This window comes from Procambarus clarkii, chromosome 29 (genome assembly GCF_040958095.1).
Source record: "Procambarus clarkii isolate CNS0578487 chromosome 29, FALCON_Pclarkii_2.0, whole genome shotgun sequence".
Classification (NCBI taxonomy): Eukaryota; Metazoa; Arthropoda; class Malacostraca; order Decapoda; family Cambaridae; genus Procambarus; species Procambarus clarkii.
This window is the reverse complement of record NC_091178.1, coordinates 14505401-14521216: the sequence shown is the minus strand read 5'-3', so window position 1 is coordinate 14521216 and position 15816 is coordinate 14505401. Positions and strand designations below refer to the sequence as shown.

At 43.4% G+C, this 15816-nt stretch overlaps 1 protein-coding gene across 2 annotated transcripts in view; it reads left to right on the top strand.

Moving 5' to 3' along the window:
• The first annotated feature begins 290 nt into the window (after positions 1-290).
• The window catches only part of LOC123765080 (lachesin), a 51753-nt gene continuing 36227 nt past the window's right edge, over positions 291-15816 (top strand). For both annotated transcript variants that reach the window (XM_045753514.2, XM_045753513.2), the window contains exons 1-2: positions 291-1200; positions 11904-12412. In XM_045753514.2, the coding sequence (XP_045609470.2) occupies positions 12349-12412 (64 nt within the window). In that variant the 5' untranslated portion in view covers positions 291-1200; positions 11904-12348. The remainder of the gene's footprint in view (positions 1201-11903; positions 12413-15816) is intronic.

The following is a 15816-nucleotide window of genomic DNA, read 5'->3' as shown; positions in this document are numbered from 1 at the left end:
ATAGATTACGATCGAACAAAATGCCATGATAGATTACGATAGATTACGATCGAACAAAAATGTCATGATAGAATACGATAGATTACGATCGAACAAAAATGTCATGATAGAATACGATAGATTACGATCGAACACAGTCCCATGATAGATGTTACGTAGCAACTGGTGTAGTAGATAGGAAAGGGGCGTGGCTAAGGGCCTTCTGACGGGGGTGGAGGAGGAGGTGGCTGAGGGAGCGGTGTGTGCATGTGTGTGGGGGGGATGTCTATATGCCAGATCAGTCGCGGGTGTGTGCTCGCGGTGTGAGGTTGTGCAGCCTCATCGCTCCTCGCCTCCCTGCCTCCGTGTGAGAGAGAGAGAGAGAGTGGGCCTCATCACTTACACACCACGACTCGCGAGTCGAGAAACTATTCCACTACTAAGTGATACTGTTTAATATCAGTAACTGTAGCAAGTAGCTAGATCCTCAGACAAGTCAATCTGAGGTTCTCCTTTCCTTATCACGGCAATTCTGAACCTAACGAAACACTGACATGTCAAATAAGCAACTATGTCAAAATGACATGACCATTGACACATCTTATTACTGACAAATTATTTAAATACAAACCTATAAACGAAAGAAACTTATTAAACATCTGTGAAGTATTTTAAGACATTTAATAAAAATATCAAAGACTTCCTCCCCTCCTTCATAGTGTAAATTCAGTATCAAAATTATTTAAATGCAAATAAAACAATCTTTTAGAGGCTAAACTTGATTTGGATTCAGACCTCCATGGTCGACATGCTTCATGTGTCTTTGAGAATTTGCACCAAGGGGTTATGACTGGGGAGTAGAACACCACTCGGATTCCAGAGAACATTCGTTGAACATCTAAAAGAGAACATTGACTGAGAGAACACTGTTGATAGAAAGCTCCTGCACTGACAGAACACCCGCTGACTACTAGAGAGCACACTTCTGCTACCAATAAAGAACACAATTCGACTACCGTTTAAGAACACCTTCCACTACCACTAATGAACACCCATCAACCACCATAGAAAAGACTCTCTTTGACTATCACTGAAGAACATCCATCGACCACCACTGAAGAACACCCATCGACCACCACTGAAGAACATCCATCTACTACCACTGAAGAACACCTGTCTGATCTCCCTGTGGCCCTAGAACACCGTCGCCGGTTGCCAGAGGTAAGAAATAGTGTGAACAGTGTCAGGTCTGAGAGGTATTCAGCCTCCACTATACAGAGGCCGCGTTCGAGTTATCAAACTTCTGTTCATTGACCAAATTTTATGTCCCCTCCATTTGCCAGTTTACTGAATGAATTGTGTTTGCAATACCTGTATCTAATTAACCTTTCATTGCATTATCTAATAACTTAACAGCTATTTAATTCACTCTGTATCAATTATGTAACGCATTTTTATAGAAAGCTTCCAACATCACTTAACATAAAGGGTTTTAATGCACTTCACATCAAGTATCTATAGTTACCTCTGTATGGAGTATATTTGGAACGAGGCGTCTTAACATAAACATTGTACCACACACACACACCACCCACAAGGAGCGTCTTGGCATTCACTGCTCAAAAAATATATATTTTCTAAGAATTTACTATAGTTTGTAAGAAATCCGTGCCCATAGGAAATTAATTCCGACCGCTAGAAATTCTTACGAGATTTCAACTAATTCTGATCAATAGTTAATTGTGCTGTATTTGGTCTGTTTGATTATTCTGCATCTCCTGCAGGTGTTATATGGGTGGTGGTGATAAAGGTGTAGGGGGTTAGGCAAACTAGTACACTATTGTGGTAAGCAGAGTTTACCATACAAAAATAATGCAATAAATCTGTGGGTGTTTTTCATCCGAGAGTTCAATAGCCTTGTTACCCGCGTTATATTATGGTCTTTAAATTCTGGTTCCTAATGGTTAAATCGGTGATGATGAAGATTTAACAGGGCAATAATGCTGGTTTAATTAGGCAAGAATACCGGTTTACTCTAGGCAATATTAGGGAGTTTAACACGGCTTAACCATTGTAAAAATAATGATTTAACTCGTTAATTACACGTATTTAACACAGTAATAATACGGGTTTTGAACAATAATACAACGGATTTAATACAATAAGTATAAATGTTTGGTATAGTGGTGTAATATAATTAAAATCGATTTATGTACAGCTATCAGCGTAATATATATATATATATATATATATATATATATATATATATATATATATATATATATATATATATATATATATATATATATATATATATATAGAAACATAAGTTCATATGAACACATTTCTTCTTCGTAAACATGTAAAAAAAAATGCACTGATGACTCCTTTTGTTCCTTTGAACATATTATTACCACCAAGTGATGCTACCTGTAAATTAGTTGTGAACAAGACTTCGTTGCTGAAACTAGTGGTTCCAGGTGTTGCTTGCAACGTGCAAGCAAATGCTGGAGTCCAACCATACGTTTGGCAACCGAGTATAAAAGCACGTGGCTACTAGCGTGCAAATCTAAGTCAACTATCCTATAGCAGAGTTGAATTCCGTGTATTCTACGATGAATTGTAGTTATTTGTAAGGAGGATGAGTTCATACGTGCCCAAGAAAATGCTTCTAGAAGTTCATTTATTTCATTTTTTTCGAAGGGGTATGAACGTGGAGTTGAGGTTTATCGGATATGATAGAACTGCGTCGCCAGAGTATCTTAATTTATACATTTTTTTAGGATATTCACGAAGTTATGTAGGACAAGATAGTGGTCAGGTCATCTGACGCACACAGATACACCTGTCAGACCATGTGTGTGTGTGTGTTACACACACCTGTCAGCTCATTCCTCATAGACGGCTTCATTATTCACTATTAATTTTTTTAGTAAAAAAAATAATTCTAGTATGTTTTAACAAAGAATCAAAATTCTTATTTGAAATATAAATTTAAAAAATACGACTATTATTGAATAGAAACTAGTGCTTTAAATATTGTATACATTTTTAGCATTAATCAATTCTTCTTTTCCGTGAAATTGTTATAGATTTTCAGTAGAAATATCTTAATACAGTATTGGTTTCGTCGCCAGGACGGACAGAACATGGTGAAAAAACAAACATTTAAAGTCATTCCTCTTTCTAATATAACATATAAGGCCTACTGAGCATTTAATTATCAAAAGAAGGCGCCAAGCCGGCAAAACTATGTCGCAATCACCTGGTCAAATAATTTGGTAACTATTAAGTATTGTAGATCTAAAAAATTAGCCTCTGTTTTTTCCCATCGTTGCGTTCATAGTTAAAAGTCATTAACAATGATGCTCTCTTCATCGGAGTCGAAACCTCCACATGGTAGGATTTAGGCCCCTTAGGCCAGGAACTGCAACCGGCCTAGGGGCCTGCAATCCCACTCTGCTAGGATTCGAATCTAAGTCCTCTTTCGTGAGGTAAGTGTGCTGTTCACTGCATCAAAAGTTGCCCTTCCTAACTATGTAACAAATAAGAAATTATTTACTTAAAATGTTTTCCCATTATTTAAAAAAAAATGTAATTATTCAGTCGTAAAGTAAGCCATGAATATAATCTTTAGTGTAACTTAATTTCACTCTCTCTCATTTATTTTACACAGGTGAGTGCACAAACGGCTTTACTGTCAGCAGGCTGAGAGCTTTCCCTTCCCGTTGTTAATGGTAAGCCTTAGCCACTAGTTTAACCCCCTGGAATTGACACGCCAATCATTAACAACCAGGTACCCAATTACTGCTGGGTGAACAGAGGCGCACGGTTAAGGATTGGCGCCTAATCAATTATCCCCGGCCACGACTCGAACCCTAGACACATCGGTTGAGAGGTGCGGGGCGAGTGTTGCCACTGGCGCTGTGTTCTTCTTTCCCCTCCCTATCTTTCTCTCTCAGTAACCCTCCCCACTCTCTCTCTCTCTCTCTCTCTCTCTCTCTCTCTCTCTCTCTCTCTCTCTCTCTCTCTCTCTCTCTCTCTCCCTCTCACTAGGGGAGGGAGTGTATGGACGGGGAAAGGGGGAACGAGTGAAGAGAAAGAGCCTCTAACATTTAAGAGATGTAAGGTGTAGTGAGAGTGGGTGGAGGTGTGTTGGAGGTGTTGTTGCTGCTTCGTCTAGATCCTTGGTGGTATCTGGTGCACCTGTACCACCCTGTTACACCCAAAGAATGATAGGTAGAATAATCCTAACAACTTTTGCCGTGTTCTGAATGTTTTACGAGATCGAAAAAATATATAATCATTCAGAATATTGAGTCACAATGGTATTGCGAGATTTATCGTCGGGGTACGTTTGGCACAATGTCACGTGGCACTCTTTTCTTTGATGCCAATTTCGACCAGCCCATGTAGGGCACGTACCTTGCAACAATTAATGGGAAAATATTGTGTCAACTAGCCCCATGCATCTGGCTTCCAGCCTCGGATAAACAATGGGCAGATTGACATTTTCATTTCTAGATATAAACATTAAAATAGTACAAAAATCAATAATGAAAGGCAACAACCATGAATGCCTGTGACTCAGGTATAGTTAGCGCATTTCAATAGACCTTAACAAGGCAAAGAATAGCTTTTGCTGCTTATCTTTTTTGAGTGTCGAGTTGAATCGCTGATTGATGTCAATCTTTCTCTGTAGTCAAGATGATTCTTCGTCGCTTTCTCCTGCATCAATATGTAGCTGTTGTTTCCTGCCCAAATCGTTTTGATGCATCGAAGAAAATGAACTTTTTTTGGTAAGATAGTTCAGTTCAGTTTTTTTGGTAAGATAGTTCAGTTCAGTTTTTTTGGTAAGATAGTTCAGTTCAGTTTTTTTGGTAAGATAGTTCAGTTCAGTTTTTTTGGTAAGATAGTTCAGTTGTCTTCTCTGTTACATGTGCCTCAAAGGTGAGGGGCCGTACTAAAGAACATCGCATTAAGGCACTTTGAGTCCCATGACATCCGACAGTCGAACCAAATTTGCCATAATTTATGGCATTTACAGTGATCCACACGAATGTCAACAAAATAATAGACCCCCACGTCCTCCTCGGAAAAAATGACCAAACATGTCGTTAAAATACACCAAATACAACCTTGGCATTTGGTCCCAAGAGTTTATAGTTTGGCTGCTTCTCCATGGATGGATGAAAACCTAAACTTGCTCTCGGAGAGGAAAAACTTTCATGGCATAAATGACCTATGCCATCCAGCGGTCTAGGTGAAGCCTCCCGGAGCGTTGAAGCTGATATCCCAACATAGTCTCCCCTGGAGGAAGAAAATTAGACAAGGTTTAGCACCCCTGGTGATGTTAATTAGCGGGAAGATGTTTTAAGGCATATCACAGAACTGGACGATGAAGATCACTCTAGTCGTCAGACCATAGCTATTGGTGGTCACTCCAGTTGTTGGAGATCGTTAAGGTGCTGGAGGTAGTTCCAACTGCCGGAAAAATCATAAAATAATATAATAAAATATATATTTTTATAAATAAATGAAATATAATATTTTACAATTGGCACGTGGGTTGTGTGATGGTGGGAGGAGCTTAGCGGTATGAAATATTAAAAAAGCTGTGTAAGGATCATCTGGTTTATGCTACTGTTGTTTTAATTTTGTTTTAAAAATATTTAGCTAAGTGTAGCCAGCGGGCAGTGCAAAGAATCGTCGTAGGGGGTCAGAATGTGACCCTCGCAAACTGTTCTCTTTTTAATTTTAGTGACCCAGTCCATTTTATGTCAGTCCCATACCTCAGACCATTTCCCATACAAAGTTTGGTGAGGATAGACCCCAAACCTTTGGCCTTCATCTTGGGATAGACAGACATTCCTTTTAATAGAAGAGACAAGGTGGGATACCAGGCGGTTCCCGGGATAGTCTGTCTGTCACCCAACTCCTTTTCTTTTCCCCTCTCAACCACATCTTCCCATTCCTTCTCTCCTCCCTTTCCCTTCTTCTTCCCTTTCCATCCCCTCTCCCTTCTCACCCCTCTCATCTCCCTATTTTCCCCTTTATCCCATCATCCTCTCTCTCCCCTTCTCACCCTCATCTCTCTCCCCCTACCCCTTCCAACCTTGAACAGACATTCAGATTTATATGTATAGAAGAGGTACCCGGATGTGCCCAGGTCTCTTCCCCTCTCCCTCATCCCCCATCCCCTTGGCCCCCCCTTCTTCCCTTTCCCTTAGAAAATTTATTATTACAAAACTCTCCTCCCCTTCCATCAGTCTCTCTCCGTCCTCGTATGATACAACACATCCCAAACAAGAAAACAAACTTATCAGGATTAAGGTGATGAAATAAAAGTCATACTTGATCACGATGCTGTCAAAAGATGAGATTAAAACTAGAACTTAAAACTGGAAAGGCGATGGTTTTTATCCACGTCCTCATGTGAATTGCCACCTGGTAATGCTCAACCTTCGTCCAGTTTAACCCAGTACTAGCGGGGACGCCCTTCCACGAGGAACTGGAAAGGGGGATGTGTGAGTGTGAAGCATAACCCAGTTCCTGAGAGGTCAAGCTCCCACGAGCACCTGGAAGAGCTGCTACTAGTACCTGGAAGAGCTCCTATTAGCACCTGGAAGAGCGCCTATTAGCACCTGGAAGAGCTCCTACTAGCACCTGGAAGAGCTGCTACTAGTACCTGGAAGAGCTCCTATTAGCACCTGGAAGAGCGCCTATTAGCACCTGGAAGAGCTCCTACAAGCACCTGGAAGAGCTGCTACTAGTACCTGGAAGAGCTCCTATTAGCACCTGTAAGAGCTGCTACTAGTACCTGGAAGAGCTCCTATTAGCACCTGTAAGAGCTGCTACTAGTACCTGGAAGAGCTCCTACAAGCACCTGGAAGAGCTCCTGCTAACACCTGGAAGAGCTCCTGCTAACACCTGGAAGAGCTCCTGCTAACACCTGGAAGAGCTCCTACTAGCACCTGTAAGAGCTCCACCTGCTCTAAACCTTTGCCAACCAACAAAACTCAACAATTATAGATTCCCACTGGTCTGTTTCCCTTTAAGACCGGTATGAATATTTACACTTTTTTATATGATGTCTTTAGATCTTTCCATTTAACATATTCCTCTATCATAGCAGAGAACACCTCGATGCAGTATTGTCTTCTGCTGCAACTATTTGCAACACCTTATAATTTTTTACGCAGAGTGAACAATGATTAAATTGTTGTTCCCCAAATGCGTAAAAATTGAGCTGAAGGTCAGATATGTGATTGTCTTACTGCTAATTTAGCCGTCGTCACATATTCTTGAGGTTACGACAGTAAAAAGAATATTCCACAAGGCTGTTTAGGCTGGACTGACCTCAGTGAGTGCGTTCAGCAGTAAGGAAATCAGCAGCAGCAACAAGGTATATCAGGTAATATCAGACAGGTATTATGGATAACTTCTACTCCATCCCGACCACTTGGGCTGGACGGTAGAGCGACGGTCTCGCTTCATGCAGGTCGGCGTTCAATCCCCGACCGTCCAAGTAGTTGGACACCATTCCTGCCTCCCGTCCCATTCCAAATCTTTATCCTGACCCCTTCCAAGTGCTATATAGTCGTAATGGCTTGACGCTTTCCCCCTGATAGTTCCTTCCATCCTTCCCCCCTCTCAACCCCATCCCCCCAACCCTCCCTCCTTCCCTCCATTCCCCTCTTCCCTCAGGATCATCCGAACACCTTCATTAACGCCTCCAAACAACGGCTGGCCAAACATTTGCATTAATAACGCGCTCAGGTAGACAATATGGGTGTATCTACAAGCTGGCTGTATTTCGGCCACAATCCTAGCATTAAGAGGTGGTGTGTATAGGTTCCCAGATCCCCGCTGACGGAGAGCAGGGGCTGGGCGGTGAATAGAGGCCAGGTGTTATTGCCAACCCTGGATGGAGTTACAGTGAGCAGGGTGTTAGTGAAGACAGCCCCACCTCGCTCGGTTATAGGATTCCTGCCAATTATTTGAACGTTAGCGAACGATGTCTCTCGTTAACATTCGTGGTAGCTATTGACGCATTTGGTGTTTTAAAGGAAATTTGCCAGAAAAAATATATAAATTTAGTAAAATAGAGAGATCATGGTGAAAACATCTTTTATTATAGAGTTAAAAATAACCCACATAAGAATTAAGATCATACTTTGTAACTTGCAGAAAGGTATTCACTTGGCAGTAGCGAAGAACACGGGGGACGAGACACACAGATTCTGAAGGGGAGTGATAGGGTAGATAAAGACAGTCTATTTAACACAAGGGGAACACGCACAAGGGGACACAGGTGGAAACTGAGTGCCCAAATGAGCCACAGAGATATTAGAAAGAACTTTTTTAGTGTCAGAGTGGTTGATAAATGGAATGCATTAGGAAGTGATGTGGTGGAGGCTGACTCCATACACAGTTTCAAGTGTAGATATGACAGAGCCCGATAGGCTCATGAATCTGTACACCTGTTGATTGACGGTTGAGAGGCGGGACCAAAGAGCCAGAGCTCAACCCCCGCAAACACAACTAGGTGAGTACAACTAGGTGAGTACACAAACTTAATACGACTATGCGCTAAAACCTGCTCATTTATCAACGAAGACCACTATGACTATCACTACTCATAATTATAATCCCCCCTTTTACATTTTCACACCTGGCCTATGAGGAGAGATTGAGTAGTGTGGAGGGCGCTGTTGTGAAGAATAGAACAGATTTGACTGGGACAAGCTAGGGGAAAAAAGGGAGTCTGGGTTATCTTCTTGAGATGATTTCGGGGCTTAGCGCCCGAAACCAGGCCTCCTAGCGCCCGCCCAGGCCCGAAACCGGGCCTGGGCGCCCGCCCAGGCCTCCTTTTTGTTAACATCCCCAGGAAGCAGCCTGTAACAGCTGTCTAACTCCCAGGTACCTATTTACTGGTAGGTGAACAGGTGCATCAGGGTGGAAGAAACTCTGCTCATTTGTTTCCGCCTCCACTGGGGATCGAACCCGGAACCTTAGGACTACGAATCCCGAGCGCTGTCCACTTAGCTGTCAGGAACCCCCTAACCAAGCAAGCTAGGCAAGAAAAGGGGGTGTCCGAACTAGGCAATAAAGAGGAAAGGGGTGTCCAGGACTAGTCAAACTAGGGGGGAAGAGGAGGCAGAACTAATCAAGCGAGGGTTAACAGGAAGTGCAGAGCTAAGCAAGGTATGGAGAACTGTTTAGTTACTTTAATTACTCATTTATGGACCTCTTACCCATTCCGTTGAGGAATGCGAGGAAGTTTGAGAGGCAGCCGAGTAAATTGTACAAAATATAAAACTATAAATACACCTCCTCGAGAGTTACAAAGCCCAACACACACAAAGACTCAAGCACTCCTCCCAAGATACAAACACATGCTTTAGCTATTAGGCAAAACGGTCCGGGTGTAAATATATTAATAAATAAATAATTTTTTTTATTCAGGTAAAGTACATACATACAAGGTAAGATAGAGAAGTTGATGGGTTTATAGATAGAGCTAGTACATACAATGCCTAAAGCCACTATTACGCAAAGCGTTTCGGGCAAAATGTCCCCGTTTTGTGGTTTTCTGGATACATAACACGCAACAAATTGATATAACCAAATCATCCGGCAATGCCCTTGATCTTGACTAGCCCGTGCAGGCGATGAGTCACAATAACGTGGCTGAAGTATGATGACCAGACCACACACTAGAAAGTGAAGGAGACGACGACGTTTCGGTCCGTCCTGGACCATTCTCAAGAAGATTCTCCCGTTCTGGAGAATGGTCCAAGACGGACCAAAACGTCGTCGTCCCTTCACGTTCTAGTGTGTGGTCTAGTCAACATACTTGGCTAACCCTTGGTCACCCAAAGCACACGCACCACTTACTTGACCACGATGTACTCAACTAGTTGTGTTTGCGAGGGGGTTGAGCTCTGGTTCTTTGGTCCCGCCTCTCGATTGTCAATCAACTGGTGTACAGATTCCTGAGCCTACTGGGCTCTATCATATCTACATTGATGTGTGTGTGTGTGTGTGTGTGTGTGTGTGTGTGTGCGTGTGCGTGTGCGTGTGCGTGTGTGTGTGTGTGTGTGTGTGTGTGTGTGTGTGTGTGTGTGTAGACCCTTACCATTATGTATATTAGCTCATTTATGCACGAACTGAAATATTGTGCAAGAGAATACGATGACAGTGTTGTGTAAAAAGAATATAACAATTTGTTAGATTTTTATATTTAAGACGTTACAAACAACACCAAACTTGAAGAGGTAAAAGATCCATATGTACGAGAAGCAATTATCTTGATTACCTTCGTAACTCCGCCCCCATCTTACCTCCCCCCCCAAAAAAAAGAATACGAAGGAGAAATGGGTTCGGAAGCTTCAAAGAAAACGGGGGTTCGCAAGGTTATTTTCCTTTCTTGGGAGGGAAGAAGTTCAGAAGTTTGGGTATCAAAAAGGGAAGGGAAGGAGAGAGAGAGAGAGAGAGAGGAAGGGAGGGTAATGGGAGAGGATGAAGACTGTTGCTGGGCATGGCACCGGTGACACGACGGATTGTGTATGCAAATGAGCCGGTTGCAGTCTAATTATTTGAACTGAGCAAAATATAGGTAAGATTGAAGCTGCTGCCGAGAAGTTAAAGAAGCCAAGTGACGGAGGGATAGAGCAAGGAGAAGGATAAAGGAAAGGAATTGGAAGATATAAACCACGTCATTAGACGTGAGAATCTTAGATAAACATGAATTAGAGATAAAAGTGAAAACAGGAACTAACAGGTCTAATGTTCATCCCAACGGGTTAAACAAAACACGTGTATGAGCCAAGTAACAACATCAGCAGACTAACAGATGTTGTCACAGTTCGAATACGACTTGGCTACCTCTGGCAGTTCCGCTTGTATAGGGATGAAGTAATTCCAGTAGACCAATGACATCTGTGTTTAAGAATAGGTTGTATAATGTGGAGATTAATAATAAAGAGCTGAAGTTCTATTACGATCTTGTAACAACCCCATCACTAATGTAAGATAATCTGTCAAAATAAATATTGCGTTGAATTGTTATCTGACATCATTATAAGGTGTGAAAATTAGGTGAAATTAATGTATAAGTCTCAACTGAGATCTGATTAGGACGTGCTTTCTGTAATCTTTTTTGCGCTACCGCTCACAGGATGATCATGGGGGATACACAATAAACTAGCCAGGAATCATGAATCAATCAAGAACGCGTCTTAAAAGCAAGTACTACAAGAACACAGACAAAACATAGACATGCACCTACGTAACACGAACATGCAAGCACGTAACACGGACATGTACGTAACAGACATATGCACGTAAATATCACAAACAAGCACGTATCTCAAACACTACATAGACTGCACAACACAGTAACCCCAGTAAGATATACCACGCCCTACCGTAGCAAATTCTTGAGGGGTACGAGCTGTCTTTGGAAACTTCAACCCTCCCTAATGGCCATTGAAGCATGTATGAAACATGGTCCATCAATGTGATGGTCTGAACGACAGCTCGGAACACACGCAGCTGTTCCGACTCTCAAGCTCACGTAAACAAGCCCCTTCTAACGACCTCCCCCGTATAGAGAGACGACCATTAATCTCACCGCAACTCTGGGGAGGATCATATGACCGTACCACATCTTTGCAATGCAAAGCAATACATTGCAAACTGAGCAAATCCACAAGGGCCGTGACGAGGATTCGAACCTGCGTCCGGGAGCATCCCAGACACTGCCTTAATTTGTTCTGCCTGCCTGATTTGTTCATTTGATGCATCACGTTAGTGTGATCTCTGTGTGTGACGTTGCAAACTGTATTGCATGACATTTGAAAGCATTGCAGGGTTATTGTGGCTCTTATTTGATAAAGACTTTTTTTGTTTATTTGCAGATTGGCTCAGGATTCGAGACGTGTGTGAGTCCCATGTGATGGTACGACAGCAACAGTTCCCTAGGAATACAAATCGATCTAAATCAAATTTCTAGAAATTTAGAAGTGAAGAATGCACTTAAAATTGTGAATACAAAAGACTGTAAATGGCGTAAAAAAAAACCTTTGTCATCACCTGTAAAGATATGTTTAATTTATGAGAACAAATGTGACGTCGATTTTGGGTTGATTGCATAAAGATTCGAACCTAAATAACAAGCCTTCTCAAGTCGCCCAGAATGAAGCCTCAGAACACCCTCCAAGTGTACACACTGACACCCAAGTCTTGGTTCGAGTTCCGGGCCGGCCAGCCCGCCACCACCCTGCCATGAGGAGCTGGAGTGGACGTCTCTCGTGCTGGACCCTACGTCACCGCTCTCAGCGGCCTGGCGGGAAGTGAAGCAAGATGGTTCGTCGCCCCGCAGCGCTCTCTGTGAATCTCGCCTTTCTGACCATCGCATCCTTAGGAGGTGAGCGCCTTGGGAACGGGTCGGGATAGTATATATATATATATTTTTCAACCACACTTCCGTGGAAATAAACCTTCCATTCAGCTGGGCTCTAGGACACGTTATTAAGACCACTCAGTAGCTCGGTCGATAGAGCTGGGGGCCCGAGGTTCGAGTCTCCTAGAACCCAGGCGAATGGAACACTACACATCGCCGCCTTACGGCAGCGATTTGGCACAGTGAGGTGAGACGTGAAAATGCTTGTGGTAGTGGCTTAGGGAAATGTTTTATGCTCTAAAAGCTTGATAATAACTGGCACGTGTTAATGATCACAACCCCCCAACAGTTGCCTTAACTACCTTAACTATGTGATTGCTAGACGAACAGAGGCATTAGGTGTTAAGTAAATGCGCCAAACCATTTCTGTCCCGCCTGGGATCTAACCCGGGATCCTGAATTGTGAGTCGGGAACGTAACCACTGTACTACCGAGACGCGGTCTAGTGGACACGAGATTGAGTGACTATAGACGAAAGTAGAAGGGGGGGAGAGAGGAACGTGAGGGGGGGCTACGCCCCCTCGTACACAACGAGACTGACACTATGAAACACACAGTTGCTTACAAAGTCAAGTGTTATTCCATATGATAAAATATGCTGTCAGACTCACCCAATGAGCGCAAAGTGTATCGGAACGATGACAACCCATCACTTTCTCCTCTCTCTCTTTCTCTTCTCTCCATCTCTCTCTCTCTATCTCCACGTTGCGGCACCACAGGAGAACGACGCTGCCTGTAAGGGTGTGTGCCAGCGGTCTCCCTGCATCAACAAAGCCGGGCCTCGGGGTGCCAAGGGAGGGAAGGCCGCCTGGTGCCACTTGATCACCCCGTCTGGCGCCACCAGGGGCAGCCTCGTCCCCCTTAAACCTAAACACTCTAAATGGGATTTCTGTTTTCCAGTCATATATATATCCCACCGGCGGGGGAGGCACTGGTTTATTGACGCCTCCGATCTAATGTTGAGAGTTTTTATTTGCTACGAGTTTTATTGAAAGATTATTTGTATTTAAATTTTGTATAGGTGTGTTTGAGAGTGAGGGGGGATGTCTATTTATAAATAACGTCATTCGTGAGGGAATGCTTGACCTTGTTTGAGGTTCCAGGAGGATGGGAGGGATGGGGAAAATGAGGGGATGAGGGAAAAAAGGATAGTGGGCGAGAGGGGAAGAGAGAAGAGGGAAGAAAAATAAGATGGGAAGAGAGGGAGAGAGAGATAAAGAGGCATGGGGAAGAAAAAGAATGGGAAGGAGAGGATAGAGGATAGACGGTAGTCGAGGGAATAGACGAAGGAAGAGGCGGGTAGATGACAGGCGGGAAGAGGGATAGGTCTATCCAGTTCCCAGCAAGACGTGCCAGGCGGATCTATTCTATTAAGAGCTTTACAGCCCCTAGACATAACCAGCAACGCAGCTTCACAACAAAAGCTGAAACTCCTATACATAAAAAAGCCTCACATAGTATATCATGCTTTTCAGCACGAAGATAATCTTTCATCTTTAATTTCTAAACAACTTTACGATGTAGTGGACCGGCTCCGCAACTTTTAACAAGGTGATTTATGGTCACTAAGGAACACTAACCCATAATGGGTCAGACATCGCCTCCATTCCCATCAATTATAAGAAAATTCGCAAAAGTTTTCGAATTCCGAGAGAGTGGAGTTCTTGCTGTCATAGTTACCTGTTAAGGGCTCTGTTGTCTATGCATCAGGCACTGTGCCCCGAGTCTGGCACAGTGCCCAGCACAGTGCCTGGTCCCAGACTGCCTGGGCCTTTCTTCCCTTCGTATGAGCCGTCCCATAAAGAAAGGTGAATCTGAATGTTTCTCTTATTTACTGAAGACAGAAGAAAGGAAAAGGATGACCATTAATACACTCTGCAGTGCATTGCTATCTTGCCTCTCACAGTCAACAAGCCTCCAGCTCGTCCTTCTAAAGGTTTTCCAACGTCAAGAAACTGGCGTACTAAAGTGCTCTTATCCTAACATACCAGAGGACCCAAAACAGAAAACGGGAGTGCATGTGAATTTCACGAGCCGCTACCATTTTCAAGTACGACGATTTAAGGGGTGACCAACTCATACGCTCTCTACACAGATCCTTCGTGGCTTCTACCTTACGATGTTGTTACCAACAATACACACAAAATGAGTTGGATAAATTCAGATCGTACACAAGTCGGTTCGTCAACGTATTTTACACCGTGGGAGGAGAACCCCCTGGCCCTCTACACCGTGGGAGGAGAACCCCCTGGCCCTATACACCGTGGGAGAAGAACCCCCTGGCCCTCTACACCGTGGGAGAAGAACCCCCTGGCCCTCTACACCGTGGGAGAAGAACCCCCTGGCCCTCTACACCGTGGGAGAAGAACCCCTGGCCCTCTACACCGTGGGAGGACTCACCTAGAGATGAGCACATAAGCCTCATTGTAACTGAAGATCGTACATCAATCATTAATCTCACCTTGACTCAATAAAAGATGAGTACATAAGCCTCGTCCCAGACTGAACACACTACATAGCGTAATAGAGGAGCAATATTTGAGCCTAAGTTGCACATTTGATCAACATTTACAAAGCCATGTGCCACCAAGCCATGTGTCACCAAGCCATGTGTCACCAAGCCATGTGTCACCAACGAAGAGACACAGTACGCAAATTATTATTCACCATCCACCGTACTGTGTATTATTTTCATGTCAGAAGCGTTGCCCTCTCTGTATGCAGGACACAGTTTTCATTACTCTGGCGTGTTGCAAGGGCTTGCAACGCCAGGTGTTATTGCATTTTTCCATTCAACGAGACGCAGATTCCTTGCAATTATTACTATGGGGAGTTCATGTAGTGTTTATTTATGGGAAATCCTAATTTTTTAGGATAAGTTTCTCGTTTTTAGTTTCTTCTTCGTTGCCAACTGATCAAATTTGTTCGTTATGTTGCTTTTATCTTTCACTCTTGTTCTGTATTCAGGCGATGAGTCACAATAACGTGGCTGAAGTATGTTGACCAGACCACACACTAGAAGTTGAAGGGACGACGACGTTTCGGTCCGTCCTGGACCATTCTCAAGTCGATTGTCGACTTGAGAATGGTCCAGGACGGACCGAAACGTCGTCGTCCCTTCAACTTCTAGTGTGTGGTCTGGTCAACATTGTTCTGTATTTGTTTTCTCTAAACAACCCATTCCACCTGCCAGGTCTAATCTTAACAGCCAGTATCATTCTAATACTCACCGTTCCGACGCGTCGAGCGGGGGGTGGCCTCGTTGAGGAAGCCCGTTTCGTTAGACATATTTTGCCAGCCGGTCTTCTAAACACTGGCTCGTTCATCCAGCGACCGCCACCTGTTTGTAAATAGAAATCACTTTACAC